The sequence below is a fragment of the Onychostoma macrolepis genome, chromosome 08, assembly GCF_012432095.1.
Source record: "Onychostoma macrolepis isolate SWU-2019 chromosome 08, ASM1243209v1, whole genome shotgun sequence".
NCBI classification, from domain to species: domain Eukaryota; kingdom Metazoa; phylum Chordata; class Actinopteri; order Cypriniformes; family Cyprinidae; genus Onychostoma; species Onychostoma macrolepis.
The window spans coordinates 7,426,379-7,450,342 of record NC_081162.1 but is presented as its reverse complement, the minus strand read 5'-3'; the positions used below and the strand labels follow the sequence as shown (position 1 = coordinate 7,450,342).

The following is a 23,964-nucleotide window of genomic DNA, read 5'->3' as shown; positions in this document are numbered from 1 at the left end:
ACAGAACAGTTATAGTGGGGCCACATTAGCAAAATCTGTGAATTTGCTTGACCAATTCAAACCTGTTGTGAAATCTGCATTGAGAAATCTTTCGCTTTCATGCAAAATTCCCCATCGAATATAGATTCCTATTGAAATGGCTGGATTTTCGCCTGGGAAAATGTGCCAAATAATGGTAAATGTGACTTTAGAGTTATCTTTGTTAAATTGTGGTTAGTTGAGTTGTGCTGATCTAAAATATTTGTTGACATATGAGTATATTGACATTGGCTTGAGTTTGTTTGTGTAATGTACTCTGTAATCTGTAAGATGATGTCCTTCCACTAAATCTTCAGAATAAAAAACATTGCTTCCTCTTTCTGGCAGAATAGGTTTAAATAAACAAATTAAATCACATTTGCTGACTCATAATGAACAGATAAAGGTGGCAAATGTTTAATCCTGTTTTCCAAGGTGACATTCCAAGGACTTCTTAAAGCAATAGTTCACCCCAAAAAAATAAAAACAAAAAATCTGAAGGCTGTCGCTGTTAGATGCTATTTACAAATGTAAATAGCAAAAAATAAAAAATAAAAATAAATAAATAAAATCCTTTGCACTAGTGTTGTCAAAAGACCCGGTACTTCGGTATCAAGTCGGTACTAAAAAAATGAAAACATCACGGTACCAGGTTTTTTTAAGTACCGGTGGTACCGAGTACCCGGTCAACCCGGTTCTTGACGCATACGGCCCTATGATTTCCGTGATGCAGAAAACGCGGACGGAATCTCGGAATCCAGTTATAAAAACGGAATTTACAGTTTAGCACGGAATGTCATGGAATTTGTCAAAGTTTGGATGAATTAATCAAAAGTAGGTCATTACACTTAAATCAAATCGCGACATAGACTAGTATCTGTAAATATTAAGCCGCAAAAGTCGATTCAGATATGAATCCCGCATGTTCTGCGAGTCTCTGTGTGAATGAATGAATGGCAGAGACGCGCGTTTTTTTTGTTTTTTTTTAACTACACACACTGAAGCGCGCCTGATGCTCGCGGTGATTTCAGCATCTGCCGTCTCAACGAGGACATAAATACATAAACAACATCTCCAGAACTGCTCTGAGAGTCACTTCACGAGCATTTTACCGTTTCATTGAGTAAAACCAGCGTCATATCATATAGCTACACACAGAAATAAAAGGTATTCACGGCAACCCGTCAAAATAAACGTTTATCTTAAAGACATTGTTCTTTAATTTGTATCTTTATTTTTAAAGAAATAATCATACAATATTTCTTCCATATCCCCTTTATTTACCAAAAAAATAAAATGTGTTTAAATTTCATTAATTAAAAGACAAATTAAATCTGGGTGAAACTTTACTGCTTACTGTTTTTCATACTTTTATTAATTGCGGAAAAACTTGAAACAATTTAAATAAGTATAAAGAATGGCATTGATTTTTGTACATTTTATTTTTGTTTGACTTTATTATTAAAAATAGTGTGTTTTTTAATTAGCATGTGGTACCGAAATTGGTACCGAGAACCGTGGATTTTCACTGGTATCGGTACCGAATACTGAAATTTTGGTACCGTGACAACACTACTTTGCACTGTATATGTCAGTCCTCTGTGTGTGTGTCATGTGTTCCCGCCTCTTGTGTTCATATTTGGTCTTGTTCCTGTCCTTGTTAAGTGTGATTTATTAGTTAAGTCTTGTCCAGCTGTGTTTTAGTCATTACCAGTAATTGTCATGTGTATTTAGTTCCTGCCTGTTTAGTTAGTTTTCGTCTGGTCTGCTCGTTATTCCCCGGTGTTCCTGTCTGTGTGAACCTTGCCTTGTCTTGCCCTGTCCTGATGTCCTCATTAAAGACTATTATTTTGAAGTTTATCCTCGTCTCCGTGTTCCTCGTTCCTCCCTGCTGTGTTTTATTGTTAAAATTTTAATAAATGATTAAACTGCTAAAGTATCTGTTGAATTTGTTGAACGCACAATTTGGCTAAAATAAAATAAAGTAAAGTAAAATAATAAATAAGTTATGTAGAGTACATTTGTTTTGTTTTATTATTTATTTATTTTATTTATTGGTAACCATGATGACTGTGACATGAAATGTACATATGTGCTGCATTATGTCTTCATAATTTTTGTTTTTATTTCACTAACAACATAACAGCACATGAGTAAATAATGACATAAATTGTCATTTTTAGATGAAATGTCCCTCTAACGACGTTACTGTATTTCCTCTGCTCTGTTTTCTTCTAACAACCCATCATGGCCCTTTCTAGATCACAGCAATTAAGTGCAATAGGAAGTTCACCTAATTCCAGGACCCTGAGCGAAATCAAAAGCTTGTTTGAAAAAGATTGAGGGGGAGGAAGTGAGGGGGACGGCCCCTATCTTTAACAGGAAATGCCATGTTTAAGCGAGAGGCCCGGTTCGGCGACCCAACGCTGCTTTGTGATTGGCTGGAAGGGAAGCGGAGGGGAGGAAGAGGACTATGGGAGGATAATTATTGCTGTCTACGTGAGAGAGGACAGTGATGGAGTGATAGAGAGATGGACTGATAGAACAAGCGCACAGAGGGAAGGAAGTCGGATGGTGAGAGGAGGATCTCCTGGGAGGTGTGGGAGGGATGAGGTCACCCGCCAAGTGTGCGCCAAAATCCTGGGGTTTCATGCCAATCAGACGATCGCAGTCCCGTGAGCGTGTGTGCTCTGAGCTCATAGATTGGACACGTATACATGTTTTAAATGTTGCACCCGTTTGACGTGTAGGACCATAGAGTATATACTGGACTCATGAGCAGAAAAAAAAAAAACATCAAAGATGTGATTCGTATTTGTTCATCATTTACATAGTAGCATAATAGTAGTAGCAATTTACTATTTTAAAAAAAAAACATGTTTCTGCTGTCTTCTTAGATATATAACATTTATATTATATCCATCTATTAGTAATATACACTACTGTTCAAAAATTTGGGGTCAAATTAATTTGAAGGAGTATAAAGAAATTGATACTTTTATTCAGCAAGGACACATTGATCAAAAGTGACAGTAAAGACATTTATAAAGTTACAAATAGTTCTAAATAGTTCCATTTCAGAGAGATTCTTTTCTTCTGAACTTTCTATTCATCAAAGAATCCTGAAAGAAATGTGTCAGTTTCCACAAATATAATCAAAAAGTGATCATCTTGATGAGCATAAGCCACTTCTCCCAAAAACATTAAAAAATATTACCGACACTAAACTTGTGGTGGTGTATATTATATATTATGCCATGGTCTGTCTGAATACTGGATTCTGATTGGCTGGCAGGTGTTGATTAAATTTGTTTAACTGCGCAAGTAGTTCCAGGTCAGTTTAATCACGTTCTGTATTAATGCGCTTCCTATAAACATTGGTAACCATAGTAACATACAGTTACAGTTGAATAGTAATACAGATGAAAATAAGCGGCATTTTTATCGTTCCGGTCAAATATTGCAGCGCAAATATTATTAACATCTTTAATATGTGAATGCTGGGAAATGGCCCTGGCATAAACGGGATAATCAACGGCTAGCTGTGCATTAAACGATTTGAATTCATTCATTCAAATCGTTTAATGCACAGCTAGCCGTTGATTATCCCTTACAAAACCTATATAAGAAATATCAAATTATTTTCATGTTATGAATGATTCTTCCAGTAGTCCTTACGTCAGGTGGGTTTGTGTGGGTCAGTAAGAGGTGGGAGTTTACAGGCTTAGATTGGTTCCTCTGTGCTTCATGAGGTAATGTAACAATCTGACACGGTTAAAATGACCTGCTTGTTTTAGGATGTGTGTGTTTGCCTTCTTCATTCAGTTTTATAATGGTTCATGTGAGACAGAGTGGAATGTGCAGTGAATGTTTTATAGGCTGAGTGAGCACTCAAGACCCCTCCTGTCTCTGCCAAACATCATAACAGTACCACAAACCTTTTTATTTTATCTTTTGTCACGATTTTTTACTTCTCCAAACACTGGCACATAATCTGCAATGATGCATTTCCAAGGAATGGTGGTTTGCTCCCTCTTTAAAATGGTCTGCAGACTGCAGTTCACATTGACTCACTTCTTAGTTTTTCTTTTCTAGCTTCATACATTCTTGGTTCTTATCATTTTTTATCCTTTTAGCTTTTGGCATCCCTTACAAATATGTTCCATTCCTGCATCTATATTTCTTTCTCGGTCTCTATCCCTTGTTCCCTCACATACTCGTGAACACACAAAAACTCCTTTCATCTTTCATTCACAGATATGTATCTGATCCCCTGAGCTGTACAGGCTGTGCTCTCAAACACAACCACGCCTCCCCCAACAGCCAGAGAGGGAAACAGAAAGAATGAAAATATGCAGGAGATAAAAGAGAAGAAACACTCAGAAAATATGTAATTAACATTCTGAAATTCTTCAGTCAAGCACCCACCTTCCAATACAGACACTGAATTGAAGATATGATATAAAGGGATCATTAACACACTTGAAGTCAGTCCGTTTCAGTCTATTGTTGATGTTAATGGTGAAGTGAATAATTTTTATCGCGATTATCATATGAATAGATTTTTTCGTGCACCCCTAGTTTTGATGGCATGGCAACAACTCTTCTCTGAAGCAGCGCAACATGGTCCCGCCCCCTTTGTTGCATGTTCCCGGGGGCGGGATTTATATAAATTTCAGGGTTTGTGATGTCACAAACCTGGGAAGTAGTTTGTTGTAGTCCCTACGAGCTTTAACTGTAGGCATTAATCTGCCATCATTTTAAAAAAACAATATCTCCATTTGCATTGAACTAACTAAAGTTAAAAAAGTTATTTTGTTATTTTAGTTTTAAGTTGTAGTAATTTTGTTATGCGCTTTTGTTATTCTATTATTAATTTTTAAATATTTTTCACTAATTTTATTTTAGTTTTAGTGTTTGTAATTTTAGTACTTCAACTTAAACCACAAGGCATTATTTCTATTATCGTTTTAGTTTTAGTTAATAACAAAACTGGTGTGAGGTGTGGCTAGTTAAATTTAGATTCACACAGAATTTATTTGGTTTGGGAAACCTGTTTGAAAACAGTCATTATTCTTGCAGTTCATGGTTTATGGTGATGATTTTGATTCATCGCAGTGACTCAAATGTTCTGAATAAGTTTAATTTGACGATTTATTCAGTGACTTTTCTTGCAGGTTATGTTGTTTTTCCAAGTAAGTGGCAACAAGTAACTTAATTTGTGATTAAATCAAGTGTTTGATCTTAAACACTTTCCCTAAAAATGTTAACAAAGCAGGATTTGACTTCAAAGGATGACAGTATTTCAATAATATCCTTTAATTGTATATTAAAATTGCTTTCATTACATTCAAGTTCTTAATTTGATGCCAAAGCATTTCCCAAGGAAAACCCTTATTCTGAATCTCGAGAAGATAAGATAAGGTAAAGTTAAGACGCATGAGAATTACATTAGCTTGAAAGGTACAGGACTTGAGACTTAAAATTTCTGCTTTTGCCTTTTTGTTTTCAACTCCCAGAAGGTTTTGTTTCAGTGCCACTGATTTGCCCTCAATGTCCGACTACAAATTACTGACCCCAGTGCCGACCACAGCCATTGTCCTTCAACTGTGCTCCTCTAGAACAGTCTGCACCAGACTCTCATAAACACTGTGGACCGACTGACCCTTAGTACAACTAAAAACACTCTCTCTCTCTCTTCCTGTAACTGCAGCGCTGCACTTAAACTCTGGGTTTTGAGCTCCATATGAGAAAGATATCATCTCAGTTTTGATTTCCTCAGATATGATGCCTCTCATGTGCACATTCAGGTGATCGCTCTGGCCAGCTGTGCTGTCGTCATTTCTAGTTGTGTGGTTGCCATGAGCAGCTCATGTGAAAGTGTCCTGATTGATCAGGGTCCAGATTTTGGTTGTGTGGTCTTCACTGTGGCTTAATCACTTAGAGCTTTGCATGGGCAGCATATGGCACTTTATTTCAGGGTTGTTCTTGTGTCAAAATGTCATGTTTTCAAAATCTTGGATGGTCCCTCGACAACTAATGAGCTTTTTGGTCTTAAGTAAAAAAGGCTTGTTTAAGTATAATTTTTTAAGGCTCTTAAGGATTGTTTATATATAATTTGACATGAAGATTAATATTTGTATATATGGAGAGAACTTTTTTGAAATAAATTAATACTTTTATTAATCAAAGAAGCATTAAATTGATCAGAAAATCACAGTAAAGACATTTGTAATATTCCGAAAGATTTCTATAAATGCTGTTCTTTTGAACTTTCTATTCATCAAAGAATCCTGAAAAAAGTATCATGGTTTACACCAAAATATGATGCAACACAACTGTTTTGAATGATTTCTGAAGGATCATGTGACACTGAAGACTGGAGTATTGATGCTGAAAATTCAGCTTTACATCACAGGAATAAATTACATATTAAAATATATTCAAATAGAAAACAGTTATATTAAATTAAAATAATATCTTACAATATTACAGATTTTTATCAAATAAATGTAGCCTTGATGAGCAAAAGAAATTGGGAGTCCTCACTTTGAAAATACATCTAATGTGCTGCTCTTTGTGTGTGTGTTTTCAGTCTACGAATCCTGCTGTTCCCCCAAATCCCCCGTGTTTAGAGGATGAGGACTGTTATGAGGAGGCAGAACCATTTGTCCCGGCCAGTCAGTCTACAGGTCAGTGTAACAGCTCATTTTTAAAGGGATACCTTTCCCAAAAACAAAAATTCTGTCATTTACTCACCTTATGACATTCTAAACCTGCCAAACTTACTTTCTTATGTGGGACATGAGACAATCCAGCAGTTTAATAAAACAACTGCCGTCCACATGTAATGCTAAAATACCCATCTTTGCCTTAGATAAAGTGGACTCGGACAGCAGTCACTACGAGTCGTATGGCGAAGAGGAGGATGATGAGGAGTTTGTAAAGGACAGAGCTCACTACATCCAGTGGAGCTCCTCTCAACCGTGTTTAAGACCTGTGCCAGAGTCACGCATCTGTGGATATCTCTGGAAGAAGAAGTGGTTGGGTCAGTGGACCCGCCAGCTCTTCATTATTAAGCACAACTCACTATTGGTAAGTCAATTTAGTTTCATTTGGCTCTATTCCAAACTGCCTTACTTACTTTGTCTACACATTTGGTAGTATGTTTAAATTTCCAGTTAAAATCAAGTTAACAGTGTTTTGTTTTTTTCGTAAAAAAAAAATGTTGCTAGTATGCATGAGACAAATTTAATATTTGAAGGATTTAAAGGACTAGTTCACCTAAAATTGTAAATTGCCCCATGATTTACTCACCCTCAGGCCTTTCTAGGTGTATATGACTTTCTTCTTTCAGACGAATTCAATTGGAGTTATATTAAAAAATGTCCTGGTTCTTTCAAGCTTTATAATGGCAGCGAATGGGTGGTTGAGATTTTGAAGCCCAAAAAAAGTGCATCCATCTATCATATTAAGTGCTCCACACAGCTCCGGGGGGTTAATAAAGACCTTTTGTAGTGAATCGATGTGTTTATGTAAGAAAAATATCCATATTTACAACTTAATAAACCATAATCTCTAGCTTCCGCTAACTGTCGTATATTTACAGTATTTAGATGAATGAGATTCGACAATTCAAAATCTAAATAAGAGTTGACAATTCAAATCAAAATTGAAGACTAAATTCACTTTGGATTTTATATTCTGTTCTTGTTACAGTCCAAATGTGTGCTCAAGTGTATTGAATGTGCACTTGTAGTGTATTTCAAAAATTAAAAGTATGTTTTTAAAAAAACTGTACTTTAATGAATGAAAAGGCCACTTAAGTGTACTTAGACACTTTCATGAGTGTTTCTTAACACACGCAAGTACACTTTTAACTTTGAAGCACATTTAAAATCATTGTTTTAATAATCTTTTTCATGCTTTAAAGTACACTTGTTTTGATGTTGACTAACACACTAAAGCACATGTAAAGTACTTTATTATAATTTTAACTGTAGAGTTATTAAAGTTAACATATATGCAACTTCATCCTTACAAATGTGTAATTACAAATATATTTAAATACACGACATACAAATTACCATAAATGCTTATCAGTACATTCAGCAGTACACTTTAACCATATTTCAGCAGATAATAAAATTAATTATGAAATTACATATAAAGGTCTTTTTTAAGTGGGTAAAAAAAGCACTAATGAAAATTTAATTTGAATTCTGAACTATAATACATTTTCATTTAATTCACAGTTAAGTGTCTGAAAACATTACATTCACTTCACCTTTATGTATTCTTTTAAAGTATTATTGTTTCCCTAATAAATACTTTTTTTAGTACAGTACTATGTACAGTGTATAATATATGCTTAATTTTTCCTTGGTAGTGTTTTAAGTGCGCTAAAGACCTGCACCCTCTGCTGGAGCTAAACCTCACGGGTTGTTACGTGGTCTACAAATCCAAGCACAGTAAAAAGATGCAGCACGAGCTGAAGGTGGTGGCCGATGCCGAGACGGTTATCTTGGGCTTCCAGAGCAACACGCAGGCCGAAGAGTGGAGGAAGGTCTGGACAAGTCTAAACACAGACTTATATTTAACTTAAAGCTGCAATGAAACACAAGTACTGACTTTATTACTTATTGTGATGTACATTAGTGTGATGAATTACTGAAAAAGACTAAATGTAGGACAGGACTTGGTTCTGTGCATCGATTGTTGATTGGATGTTGAGATGTGGGCATTGTATTCTAAAGCGGAGGCAGATGAACGTGATCTCAAAACTTTTTTAAAAATGAAAACTGCACAGATGTGCTATTGTTTACAATAACATGCATAACATGCATTTAGAAATTGGATGGGTGAATTTTCATTTCATGCAGACTTTTAACACATTATAACTAACCTGACATGTTTTTTTTGTTTTTGTATGTTCCATTTGTAGATTATAGAAGAAGTGAGCGGCTCCTCTTATTACGAGCCTGAATCCCAAAGCTCCTTGTCCATCCTGAGGAGCGAGAGGCTGGACTCTTGCAGGGTAAATCACGCTACTGACACCATGCCAGTTTATGCTATCTGTGTTAACAACATTATCAATGTGATGGACACAGCAAGAGAGTAACAGCATAACTTCATTTCTCTGAATGAGATGTTACTGAATTAGCTTGGTGCTTAATCATCTCCAGACCTTTCCCTCACATCTATTCCACAGAGTCTCTTTCATGAATCTTCTGCTGGCCTGAGCCATGTACTAAACTGATTAGCAAAGTCTTGTGTTCTGTCTTAAGCCAATTTGTAGAAAAAGGAATGACTTACCTGTGCTTGAGAACATTCTGTGCTAATGTCATTTAGTAAGAAAGTCTCTTTTTCTCCACGTAGTCAAGTACTGTTCTCCATACGGACTCGGATGAAGAGAAAATCTCAAGTCTTCCATCTGCAGTTAGCAGTGTGGAAATCAAAGATAAAGACCTAGGTGAGCAGACACACTTGCATTTGCAAAACAAAGGAGTTTGTAGTGGTTAGGTATTGAGTTGTGGTGCTCATGTCAGAAATGTGGGTTTGAGTCTTGCTGATGTCGTTTCTAGATCCCGGTCCCTCCTCTTTTCTATATTATTTCCTGTCCTCTTTCCACTGTCGTCTCAATGAAAGCTAAAAAATGTAAGTTGAAGTAAATGCATGGCATGACTTTTATCCATCAGGAACAGATTGGATGATGAAAAGCATTTATATCATTTAAACAAGTTTTTAAATACCCATTAAACATTTGCAAACCTCCCCAAACTGCAAAAATGCAGCAGCAGAGCACATTTCAAGTTCCCTGCTGGTGACTGTTTACTTCCCTTTTTTATGTTTTAAATTCTTTATCTATTTTTAAAAACTCCATAATAGGATTAGGCTACTTTTTTGCATTTTAAGTTGCCATCTAAAGTATAAATCTGTTTATTTTTACAGATTTTTTCATCAAGTACATGTTTTTTAATTGAAAAATGTTCATGTTTCTAATTATTTTAGTAAATATTATGCAATATTATTTAAACAAAACCAGTCCAACTGCTAATTAAAACTAGCCCAATCATGTTTTTTCCATGGTTTTCCCCTCCGTCGGGGGTCCGCTCCATCGAAATTGCATTCTGTGGAGATGGCTTTAACCAGCGGACTTCAAAAGCAAACCGCATCAACAGTGTTAAAGTAGCCCTATTCTGTGGTACAACCGCAGACTTGGCAACCCTGTCTGTAGCAGTCGGAGCTTCTGATGGCAGCTGCAGTGATGCAATGACTTTAACAATTGTTGATTGGCTCTTTCATGTAGAAGGTGGGACCTATTCTGCCATATTGCATGTTGCAGTTTCTCACCTTCACAGTAATGCATGTGGACCATCTTGACATAAATGAAATAGTGCTGTCAAACAATGAATCACGATTAATCGCATCCAAAATAAAAGTTTTTGTTTACATATTTGTGTGTATGTAATATGTATATATAAACACACACACACACAGTATATATTTTGAAAATATTTACATGTATTAACGTATATTTATATTCACATAATTTATATTACATATAAATATATTAAATATATAAACATAACATTTTTCTGAAATATATATACATGCATGTGTATGTTTTTATATATACATAATAAATATAAACAGTACACACACATAAATTATGTAAACAAAAACTTATATTTTTTGTTTCAGAGGGGGATCTGGTTAATCAGGTTATTTCAATTGTGCATCCAAACCACTTCCATTAAGCACACCAGCCAACCAAGGTTGTGATTCATTGCATTTTGATAATAAATTATGAAGGCAATATTTTTTAGTTTTGAATAAATTGCAGTGATGAATCATTCACCGAAGGAAGAGAGAGAGAGAGATGAATCATTCACCATAAAACCAGAAACAAATTTTAAGAATGTAAATAGGGTCAGTTTTGATTTCATTGACTGTTTAATGTCTGTATTTCCCACAGTTCTTTGTTGTCATTCTGTAACCTAATGCTGTTTCTAATTAAAGACCTGTACTAACAGCATATGCTTTATAACCCATATGTGGAGAAGGTCTGCATACATTACATCTGTGCTAGCACTGCTATTAATACAACTGTGGCATTGTTCACTCGCTAGTGTTTTGGTGTTATTCATTAGGGGCTAAATTCACTGCGTGCCGCACAGGACACAGGCTGGGTGTTTTCCACACTGTGCCATTGTCTGTGGATAGATTCCTGTGAGATTTGATTGTCACCTTTGACACCGGGGTGACAACCACAGCAATGACCTCAGAAGTTTGGTTTGTAAATATATGGGTGAACTTTTTGATAGCGGCTCAGCATTTATGGAAGAAGAGCATGTATTTGTTTATAAAGCAGGAAAGCAGCTATTTCTTTTATGAAAGAAGTAAGCGAATGAGATTTTGGAGGAGATCAAAAGTTTAGTTGAAACTTAGAAGTGGCTACATCTTACAACTCGCTGAGTAATGTTTAGATGTTTTGTTATTGAAAACGTGCGCTCGCTGATTAGAGACATGTGTAGATGTCTACTTTATGTGTTTCCACAAACAACTTGAAAGGAATCCTTCAAACAAGTTTATTTGTTTATTTATATGTTTGCACGAGTTTACTTTGATTACCGACTCACCGAACTTTGTTTTAAGCTGAAATGTGGAATTTCTGCAGCACTATCATCACTAAACTGAATTACAAAAGTAGAAGGTTTAAAATGTTTTGGGTAGATAGTGTAAGTAGGTAGTTTAAAAGGTTTGAAAACATTGTTTGTAATTGGTCGATGAGCAGATAGCACCACCCTAAACACATAATGTTTAAGCCAATATGAAATGCACTATGCACACTATACAAACCCTTACAAAAAATATGTATACTTCTGTATAATAAATTAGCTATAATAAGTTAATTTTATTATGTAAACTAAAGTTCAAGTATATTTTTTTCACGTATACTTTATGTAATGATTTTATTATTTATGCACTTTAAGTAACTTATAAGTAACTTAACTTTTAAGTTACTATTTAGGTATTAATTTTTATACATTCAATATGCCATTAACTGTATTTCAACTAGACTTTCAGTTTACACTACCAGTGGATTTATACCTATGATTTATAAATTACTTGCTCCATTTGCTGTTTGGTGTGATGTTTTGTGATGAGATTTAAAATTTATTGATTCTAGTAATGGCTTTTAAGAGAAGCCAGTATAAATATACAATACTCTAACACTGTGAAAGAATTATCAATAAAATCAATCAAGTGTTTCTGTGTTTCTGTGCGGGTTAAGTGCAATGTGTACGTACAAACAACCACAAGCCAAGCATACTTAGAACATTTAATTATACTTAAGTGCATCTTAGTTAAAAGAAAAGTCATAGGCCAAATGTACTTTTTTTCTGTATACTTGTTAAGTGTAATATTGTTAAATATATCTTTGATTTATTAAAAACTAGACCGAAGCTCAAGTGTAAAAGAAGTATATTAACACTAATACATTTCTTAGTATTCTTCTTAGTTACTTATAGTTGTCTCTGATTTTGGCTGAAATAGTAGAAAGTATTTGAACAAAACAAAAATGAAACACTGCAACTTTAAACACACCATCTCAACAAGGTTGCAATATGAAATGTAATAAGCTACACACAAATATACCGTGCGCACAGATTACTGTCAGGCATGTGAACGCTTCTGTGTCGCTGTCCTCAGCCGGCTTCCTGAACGTGCTGATGAACTTTCAGTGGCAGAGTCTGTGGTGTCGGGTGGAGGACGGGGTCCTGAAGATGTATCGGGACGAGGCATCAGAAGAGACCCCTCAGTACATGGTTCAGCTCAGAGGGAGCGAGGTGCGACCCGGCCCGGATACAGCACATGCGTACCGCATTACCATCACACAGCACGGGGACCAGGTGGCTGTGCTAGAGGTACGGTGATGATCTGCTTACCTCAGTCACTTATGTGATGTGATTTAGAAAAGCTACACCTGCAGTTATTACCTTAAAGAGTTATTTCTACCTGATTTAAGCTATAAAAATAGTTTTGTTTTTGTTTTAGTTTTGAAATTAATTTGTATATAGGTTGGTTCAGGGATGTTTAGATGATTAGGATTAAGACGTTACTATTTTTTCAGTGTACAGTAGGAACAGCGTGATTTTTTTATATTATTTATTTATTTTAATATTAATGTTATTTATTATATATAAAAGTATTATTGTTTTATACTATTATTATTTTTATTAATATTTGTATTTATAAATTATTATTATATTTATTAATATTGAATGAGCTTTTATTTTATATTTTCAGTCTTTTAATTTTAGTGTTAAATATCATTGAGATACTATTGGTTTTTATTATATTTTCTTGTTTATTTTCATATTCTGTTTTCATTTTAATTTATTTAGAGATTTAGTAATTGTTGTGTGTAGTTTTATTAATTTTAGTTTTAGTTATTTTAGTACAACAAGTTAAACTAAATAAAAATGAGAAATGTTTTGGCAACTAGCTGAAATAAAATAATAAATAAAAGTTTTTTTTTCATATGTATATTTTATTTCAGTACATTTTTATATCAAGTTGCAAAATGCTTTTTATTGTTTTATTTTTAATTAACTATAATATCCCTGGTGGTACTATGTTCATTTGTGCATTATATATGAAAATGCCACAGTATCATCATCTGATACCATCACTGTACTGTAGTACTGCAACAGTGCTCATAAATATCCTTGCCCTTATTGTAAAAAGTGAAGTAAATGCAGTTTGTTTTTATTTATTATCATGTTGACCTGTTGTCACTATATTTTGAATGACTGTAGTAGTTATTGTTTGTGTGTGAATGTGCAGGCGAGTTGTGCAGACGATAAAGAGCAGTGGGTTCAGCTCCTGCAGGATGGGAGTTCAACTGCAGCTGGTTCTCCATATCAACACACCAGCCACGAGTCACTGAGGTACACACACACACACACTCACATTCACATGCTGTCTGTCTGTCTGTCTGCTGCCAGCATTCCATATGAACCGAGCATGAATCACTGAACTACACACACACACACTCACTCACAGAAGTATTCGCATTCTTTCCGCATCCTCTTTCCATTCTTCTGTTTCCTCTGTTCCTCAGTGGTCTGAAAAGCCGCAGGTTTCCCACCTCAAACATGTACATGGACGACCCCTTTCAGCAGCTGTGTGGTCCATCAGTCCACCCGCAGCCCATCTATTCGAACTCATCCATACTGGAGCACATGGTATGGCCCAGCATGGGGGTTGGGGGTGTAGGCGTAAAGTGCATATTTTATATAATATGCATATATACAATATTATTCTATGATTTGAGCAAGCTGCTCAGTTTGCAGTTTAGTGACAATATAGTCATTATTTACTTAGGCCATATTGCAATGCTTTGAGGCATTTATCTTTAAATTTGATTGTACATTATTGGGTTGGGGTTTTGTTTAAGAAATTAATACTTTTATTCAGCGAGGATGCATTAATTTGAATATTTTGAACAGAAAATACATTTTTTCCACAAAAAGTGCTATTTAAAATAAATGATGTTCTTTTGACATTTTAATTAATCTTTCTAATCATTAATATCGCGGTTTCCACAAAAATATTAAGGAGCACAACTGTTTTTATCATTGATATTAATCAGAAATGTTTCCTGAGCAGCAAATCAGCATATTAGAATGATTTCTGAAGGATCACGCGACACTGAAGACTCAGTAATGATGCTGAAATGTCAGCTTTAAATTATATTTTAAAATATATTTAAATAGAAAACAGTTATTTTAAATTGTAATGATATTTCATAATATTACTATTTTAGTGTATATATATTTTATCAGAAAATTGCAGCCTAAGTGGGCATAAGAGAAAAAATCATGAAACATAGTATATCTATTACATAATAAATATTACATTTTTTTAATTAGCAGTATCAGTCAATATTAGATATGTATTAGCTGATACTTTATATTTAATTATGATGCACATTGCTCTATATTTTTACATTTGGATTACATTTACTATCATCTAATTCAGTAAATATTTAAAAAAACACTACACTGTTAAATGTAATCTTAGCAAATCTCAAAATTAATATTTCATGCTGCACATTATAATGTTACAATGCCTAAATTCACTTGAAGCACTTTTTTTTACTATTATTTATTTCAACAAAATAGAATAGAATTTTAAAACCTGTCATTTGGTGGTTATCAGCCATAACATGACAATATTTGAGACTGAAGGTGAGTCAGGGGTTGAAAAATAAAAGAGCTTAGTGACATCAGCCAAAAATGAAAAAGGTTTCAGAGCAAATGATCACATTTTAGTGAATTTTTTAAAATACATGCGTGGATTAATTGTTCACAGTAGGGATACAGTACGATTCTATTACTGTAAATAGAGTCAATGTTGATTTGTTTTGAATTCATGGACAGTCATCTTTCACTGCTACTCTGACAAACTAGCATTACTTATAACTTATACATCTGTTCCATCCATTTTTCAGTTTGAGAAACCCTACTCTGGTGGAAACGGAGAATTGGTGTCATCCAAGGATTCTGCCAACTACAGCAATAATGAAATCTTCAGCAACCACAGTGAGTCAGTCATATTACCCCAGTCGCTAATCCTGAGTTGCACTTTTTAAAGAAAGGAAACGCATTAAGATCAAAATATACTGTACATTTATAGTTCTCTCTCATTTTATCCCATTTTCTGCCCTCATTGCCTGGTCCCACTCACTCTGTCACCAATTTGGTTGTAAAAGTCACTTTTACTTTCATGGGAATTTTTTATCCATCTAACCTCAGATCAGCATCATCAGTCTTTCCAGCTCATTATTCTCTCATAAAATCTTTGGGAATACAGTAATGCATTTGGTCAATAAAATGAGAGATGCAAATGGTTGGTGGAAGTTGTAATCTACATTTATAGACCACCTCACAGGCCTTGGGTGACCACCTATATGGCCCATAGGACAGGCTGGTCCTGTGACCAAACATAAGCCTATTTCCCTCTTGAGCACAAAACATATGATTAAGACATACATACGGCTTTCCTAACCATCGCTCCCTCAGCTACGGCAAATACTTGACAATTCAGAGGCATCTGCTTTTAATTTGAACAGTGCTAAATAATTATATAGTGGCTAGTGCCGGAGCTCAAAGCGAACTTTCCATGCTCTTGGTTTATGGATTTGCATAACATCCCAGAGCATCATTTTTTGCCCACGTGCCTTTTCACATGTTTTATTTTCCAAATAAGGTCAGCGTGACCTAAATAATTCACTATAATGTTATAGAATGTTTAGATGCTCTAATGTTTTCTTACACAAATTGACACGATGTAGTGTTTCTATTGACTTTAATGTATTTGATTATGATTATAGACCTGTTTATGGTGCTGTGTCAAGCATGTGTGATGATGGTCAAATGTGATTTGATTGTATTTATCATGGAATCGTTTACCACAAAGTGGCATGCAAAATGACATTTAACGATTAAGAAGTGGCCAGGTATCGTCAGTAGAGCATTTAAAGAATTGCATTTTAACTGCGGAAATGAGTTTAGGAGGGAAATCCAGTGCAGTCGACATACACAACTATTTAAATGTTTGGGGTCGGTAAGATACTTTAATGAAAGACGTCTCTTATGCTCACCAAGGCTGCATTTATTTGGTCAAAAATACAGTAAAAACAGTAATATTGTGAAAAATTGTAATCGTTACAAAAATGTAATTTTCAGCATCATCACACATCTTCAGTGTCACATGATCCTTCAGAAATCCTTCTAATATGATGATTTGCTACTCAAGAAACAATTATTATTACTATCAATATTGAATGCAGTTGTGCTGGTTATATTTTTGATGAAACAGATACATTTTTTCAGGATATTGTGACGAATAGAAAGTTTAAAAGAATCTTTTCTAACTTTATAAATGTCTATACTGTAGATTTAATGCATCCTTGCTGTAATCATTTCTGTAAAAACCACTTTTGAATGCTAGTGTATGAGCCGTGTTTAGAAAACGTCAGTGTGTTTTATAGTCTTGTGTACTACAGGGCATGTGAGGTGAGGTTTAGACTCTTTGTGTTTCTGGACTGTCTCAGCAGAGGAAGGCCACACTCCAGTGCTCCCATTTTGGTAGGGATCAGCGGCGGCTGGCGCTTTTCTCTCCCGTGTGGTTTTGGTCGCAGTGCAGGGATGTAGCATTGTGGCGTACACACGCACACACACTCTCACACACACACATATCCTCTAAGATTCTTCAGTCAAAACCATGAGAATATCATGTTTTGTTTTTGAACCCAACTTTCCAGAACATGCTCTACTCAGGGAAGAGATTAAAAGAAAATGAATAAACATCCACGAAACTCTGAAAAATAATACACCACCTTTTAGAAAATAAACACTCTTAAAACACCTTTCATACTCAAACTAGTTTAATTCGCCTGTTAACAATTTGCAACAGTGGACACACATGCATCAGAGGGGAATTCTGTTTATTTCTCTGAAAGGCTTGAAGATTTCCACGCATTGTCATTTCCACCACATTTCAAATTATGTATAGTGATTAAAAGCATTCTGTGGTGGAATAACACAAAATTACAGCTTAGTTAGAAACTACGCACAATTAAAATTTTCCGCTCACAAGTTAAAGTTCAAGCTCTTTACTGACCCTGTTCATATTGTTTATATTAGTGGTTGGTTTATATACAAAAAAATAAAAAGATCAAAAGTGACAGTAAAGACTTTAATCATGTTAAAAAAAACATTTCTATTCAAATACATTTTTTTAAAAATCCTAAAAATAATAATAAGACATTGATAATACTAATAAATGTTTTTTAAGCAGCAAATCAGCATATCAGAATGATTTCTGAAGGATCATGTGACACTGAAGACTGAAGTAATGATGCTGAAAATTCAGCTTTGATCATAGGAATAAATTACAATTTTAAATATATTACAATAGAAAACATTTCTTTTAAATTGTAATAATATTTCACAATATGACTGTTTTTACTGTATTTTTGATCAAATAAATGCAGCATCGGTGAAAATATAAGAGACTTCTTTCAAAAACATTAATCTTAGGTGATTGGTAGTGTATATCGTGTGTGTGTGTTTATGTTTTTAGGTACGAAAATGTTTGAGATTGAGAGGGGTGTGCAGAAGCTGGACCTGACAGGAAAGAGACGTGTGCAGTTGCGAGCAGGGTCAGAGGTCAACCTCGTGAGCGTGGGGACGAAGCCAGCTAAACGGAACTCTTTCAGACGCTCCCTCGCTTTCTGCACTGAACGAGCACAGGTAACAACCTCCGATTCATACTTCCCCTACAAAAAAAGCCCTGCGCCAGTGCCATGGTACAATGATTCTAATACCATGGTACTTTGATATTGTATAAACATACTGAATGATCCTTCAGCGTGAGCACAATGCACAGACCACCTCATGAGTTTATGATTGTTTTGGGTTTCCAGCTGATTACCATATTCATGCATTATGGTATTTGGTACTCCAAGGTACTTCAAAAGTACAATGGTGGTTCCACACTTACAAAAAAGTACCAAACAGAACCAAGGTACTGCCGCTTTTTTTTTACCATAGTAGTACCTTGTTTTTCTTGGAGTAAATTCATGGAATATTTCAAAGTATGATGCAGTGTTATTTTAGTATCAATGAGATACTTTTAGTCATTATAAATGTTTTGATTTAGTTTTTAATTTGTATATTTTCCATTTTAATTTTAGTTAAAGTTTTAATAATTTTGTGTGCTTTTGTCAATTTTTCTTCGTTTTTAAATATACACTGGCAACCCAGCACTGGGTAAATATATTGGACCGAACACATGCTGGGTTATTTTGACCCAGCTGGTCGGGTTAATGCTTTTACCCAACATGCTGGGTTCAACTATTACAAAATCACACACAGAATTACTAGAGGCAACAGCTATAATCAAAAGATGAACATTTATTATTAAGCAGGAACACATGGACAAAATACAAGACAAATTGAATTTATTTGGGTGAATGCAGCATAGTGTACAATATTACATACATTTAAACTCATTCAACAAGCATTTAACATTAAAAATTAACATTTAAAAGTATCATTTTAATTTAAGTGTATTCAACTGTTCTTTGTAATCACTTTTTACAGAAATAGTGCTAATTCTCGTGCCAGTGTGTCGCCAAAACTGCGAACTTTAGACCGCGGCCTCACGTTTCACTCGTAGCGGAGAGATGGCGTGACTGACTCCAAAACCTGCCCAAAAACAAACAGTACTGAAATTAGAGAACATATTTTAACATTATAACGAATAAAAATGAATGTTATGCAAGGCAAAGGCGTTTCCATCACTCGAAGCGACCATTGCTGATGCAGCTGACACCTTGTCCTTATGTTGCCTTGCGTAGAATAATATAATTTACAGCACAGTAATGACTTTATAAATAAAATATAACTCAGCAGCTGGGTTGTTTCGTTGGAGACAGGCTCAACTCAGCGGTTGGGTAGAAAAAAATAACCTAGCATTAAAAACTACCCAGCACCTGGGTAAAAAATATAAAAAATGCATTTTTTAGAGTGTATCTATGTAGTTTTTATTACTTTTTTATTTTAGTTTTAGTAGTTAAACTAAATATTTTGCCTTAGCAACTAGCTGAAATAATATAAGATTAACTAATGACCCTGATATGATGGCATTACCATCACTGTATCATGGCGCTTCCACAGAACCCTTTTGCACCAAGGTAATGTTCAAAAACCACGGTATCTAAACTTGGTACATGGTCAAAAAAAACAAAACAAAACAAAAACGTGGTAATAGTATTTTTTGAAAGGGCTGATAGGAACAGTTTAAAGTGGTAGTTGGGTGTCAGTAAATGACTGAACTTTTATTATTACACTGCCACCTGTTGTTTGGATTGTAACTGCAACAAGCTAATATGGATTTGCAAGATCAATTACATGAGACAAAGATGGGATCTGATTTTGGGCTACTGTCAGGGGTTGTTTAGTGTCACATTTCAGCTTTTTGTTCGAAACTGAAAGATTTTTGGCTACTTTTTTGGTTATTGTTTGGTGCTTTGTTTGTCGGTTGTTGCTGCCGTCGTTGTGAGTTCAGTAATTACAGTGGGTTGGATTGGGAGCCACTTCCTCCCAGAGGAGCAGAGAATAACGCTCAGATAAGAGCTCTTTCAACCACCATTACATCCTACTTCATCAAGCAAAGATGAGTGGACTCACTGGAGCAGTCTGATGACTTTGGAAATGTTTTTAGAAGTGACTGTGACTCTTGTTTGAGTCATTCAGGATATTTCACCATTTCATCCTTTAAAAGGAAATGTGCAAAACACACACTCACCTCTGTTTTTCTGTCTCTCAAAGGGGGGCTTTCTGACCCCACTCTTGAGAAGAACTGCCTCAGCAAAAAGCACCCTGAAGAAAGCCCCTTCTGCCCTGTTTATCGAGCATGGCAGGGTCTTCCAGAGGAAGAAGGTAAGAGTCCTTCAGCGTGAGCACAATGCACAGACCACCTCATGAGTTTATGATTGTTTTGGGTTTCCAGCTGACTCAGTAGATGAATTTATAACACTTCATTTTCATCAGTAAATGTCACCCAGGGTCATTATTGTTAAATAAATTATTAAAATATTTTTGTCAACTGAAATAAAGGTGAAGTAAAATAATAAAAATGCAAAGTAAAATGTCTTAAAAAGCTCTTAAATCGCCAAAGTCTTAAATTCATAAAGGTATGCCAATAAATATTGCATTCACTGCATCAAATGAATATCATTGACCGCATTTTTAACTTGTTTTCCAATACATTTTTTTTTTTTAAATCCTTAAATTGAGATAAATTTACGTAATTACATACATTTAGTCTTGTTCTTTGAGAAATTAAACAAAAGTAATTAATTGAGTTTATGCTTAAAACATCTGTCAGTGGGGAATAAAAACTTGTCTTCCCTTAGATCTAAGACTTTTCTGACCCCACTGGCAGATTTTGGTCTTTTTTTCACTACATTTTAATACATTTCTCAAAAAACAAGATTTCTTTTCATGTTTCCTTTTTGCTTTGATTAAAGAATTCATTGTGTTTTCTTTAGAAATTTACATTTAGAGAATATAATGATACATTTCGTCCCCTTTATTCCTTTAATCGGTAATTTAATTTAATGTCTTTTAAAAAGTCTTGAAACTTGCAGAAACCTTGTAAAAATTAGAAGTTTTAGTAGAAGAAACTAAAATATACTTTAAATGTAATTTCTATTGAAACGTATGTCATGTATTTAAATATATTTATAATTACACATTTGTAATGATGAAGTTTAGCAAATTGCTTTTTAATAAATAAATTGGCAAAAAACACTGGCATGTTGAAGCACTAAAATCACAAACTGAAAAAAACCCCACTTAAAAATATATATAAAAAATTAAGCTAGTTATAATTACAACTGAAAAATGTGTATATTTATAAATGTATAAAATATTTATAAAAATGATCATACTATATAATAGTTAACTAAAACTACATTGACCCTTAACCGCTTTCTGTTTGTGTTTGTAGGAGTGGGAAACCAAAGCTTCAGATTGACATCAAGAGAAGACTCTCACATCCCCCTCATATTGTCAATATAATATTGCACTGAAAATAATATTCTTTCCAAGCATGTGGATCATGCAGTGGTTTGGATTTGTAAAGTTTGTGTTCATTTTTGGGGTTCATGGTACTTTTAAGAAAGTAACTGACCAAACAAACTCTTTACCAGCATAATCTGTCAGTATGCAAACGTTCATCGAGTTGCATGATTGTTAGGGAGCAACTGCAAAACATTTTACAATTGGAGTAAATGTCTTTTGAGATGATGCTGATGTACATTTCTTCAGAAATTAAAGATAACTTTGACACCAACATTTCAGGTATTGAACAACTCTATGTCTAGACAGTGGCACATTTAAATAAAGTGGAGTTTTATGTTTATCATCATAGCACAGTATTTATCCTTATGTAAATCACTTTGCACTGTTTTGAACCCGACCTAAACTGTGTTTGCGGTTTGTCAGGAAGGCATCGTCATGGTCAAAATCAGGAATCGTCAGTGTGAAGAAAAGACAGGATATGCGTATCGCTAACTGATTATTGATTATTGAAGAGTAATTACCTCTTTCTTACTTTTATTTTCACAAGACTCACAAATCTGTGGTAATTTATCAACATTTGTACTTTTCAATCCAATGCACATACAGTATATTATGTGTCGAGCTTTTCTAATAATGTGCCTTAACCGTGTTTTTTATCCATGTTTTTTATGAAGCTTTGTCTTTACAGCTGAAGAGATTTTGCTGGTATTGATCCCACTTCAGGGAAGGGTTTTGTTTCTGTATAGTTTGGTAGCTTGGTTAAGACAGGATGGCCTAATATTGCTGTACAAAAGATAACTGTGGAGAACCAAAACACCACTGATGAACATATTTCTACAATAAACAAAGTAATGCTGGATAAAGCATCATTTCTGTGTCTATGAATCTTGTTCTTCTTTTCCGCTTGTTTTCTGTAGGTACAGGATCATTCTGATGTTGTCAGACAGTGCTGTTATCAAAGGTGCAAAACAACAAGAGTTTGCTTTTCCATTTTCTCTGAGATCAGAAGAATATACTTTAAAAGTGTGAACTGAATGCAATGTTTTCTGGCACTTAATTGCAATTAAATGAACATGCATTAGTTTAAACTCATATCAAATACTTATGCTTGAGTGCTTTTAACCTACTTAAGTATATTTCAAATTGGTGGGGGGTGTGACATGGTGATTGACAACAGGAGGACGGTGGTTATTCTCTCTAATCAAATGAGCTTTAATGGTTTATTATAATTATTATGGCACTTACCATTACTAATGTTGGGCGGGGTCAGGTGGGGTTGCTATAAACGTTTATAGCAGCAACCCCGCCCTTCATTAGTAATGGTTGTTAATCACTGTTAACACCTGCTATAAACCAGATTCATCAATAGATAGAAAACAAATACATATTCAAAGTAATGAGGAAAATAAATGACCAAAGAGCTCAAAATATTTGGATATTAAGTGAAATGCAATGAACTGCTGAAATGAAGAGCTGAAACTTAATGATTTTAGTATTGTCTTGATATAAACACTTTAAATTTATATATATATTTTTTAATTTATATTATATTATTTCGGTAACACTTTACAATAAGGTTCATTAGTTAACATTAGTTAACAACATTAGTAAACATGAACTAAGAATGAACAATACTTCTACAGCATTTCTTAATCTCAGTTAATGTTAATTTCAGCATTTACTAATGCATTATTAAAATCACAAGTTGTGTTTGTTAACATTAGTTAATGCACTGTGAACTAACATGAACTAATAATGAACAACTCTATTTTTATTAACTAACGTTAACAAAGATGAATAAATAGTGTAATAAATGTATTGATCATTGTTTGTTCATGTTAGTTAATACATTAACTAATGTTAACAAATGACACCTTATTGTAAAGTGTTACCATTATTTCTAATGTACTGTATTAAATAAAACTTTACATATGACATTATATGCGCTTTTTAAAAAAAGTACTTAAGTGTGTTCATAAAAAAAAAATGAGAGTGTATTCTAAGTGCACTTAAGTGCTCTTTTCTTTCGGTAAGATTATATTATCTGCAAGTACAGTCTTTACTAATGTATTTTTAAAATTCAAACTACACTACAAACATACACTCAACACAGTTAAGTACACTAATTTTCCACAAGAGTAACCATGGTGATGGTCCACAGGAAATTTCATTAAAATTGAAATCTAAATTAAGGTAACTTTTCAAATGTTATTAGTGTTATCGTGTTTATCAGCTTAATAGCCTGTTTTATAACATTTTCTGCGGTGCACTTGATAAT

General features: G+C 34.3%; 1 protein-coding gene across 2 annotated transcripts in view; it reads left to right on the top strand.

The window, feature by feature from the left end:
• si:dkey-220o5.5 (actin filament-associated protein 1-like 2) overlaps window positions 1-22,540 on the top strand; it is a 42,374-nt gene extending 19,834 nt beyond the window's left edge. For both annotated transcript variants that reach the window (XM_058783718.1, XM_058783717.1), the window contains exons 4-15: window positions 6,614-6,710; window positions 6,896-7,113; window positions 8,408-8,584; window positions 8,963-9,055; window positions 9,397-9,490; window positions 12,736-12,950; window positions 13,873-13,976; window positions 14,150-14,273; window positions 15,542-15,632; window positions 18,178-18,347; window positions 20,430-20,540; window positions 21,613-22,540. In XM_058783718.1, the coding sequence (XP_058639701.1) occupies window positions 6,614-6,710; window positions 6,896-7,113; window positions 8,408-8,584; window positions 8,963-9,055; window positions 9,397-9,490; window positions 12,736-12,950; window positions 13,873-13,976; window positions 14,150-14,273; window positions 15,542-15,632; window positions 18,178-18,347; window positions 20,430-20,540; window positions 21,613-21,639 (1,521 nt within the window). In that variant the 3' untranslated portion in view covers window positions 21,640-22,540. The remainder of the gene's footprint in view (window positions 1-6,613; window positions 6,711-6,895; window positions 7,114-8,407; window positions 8,585-8,962; window positions 9,056-9,396; window positions 9,491-12,735; window positions 12,951-13,872; window positions 13,977-14,149; window positions 14,274-15,541; window positions 15,633-18,177; window positions 18,348-20,429; window positions 20,541-21,612) is intronic.
• Window positions 22,541-23,964: the final 1,424 nt, after the last annotated feature.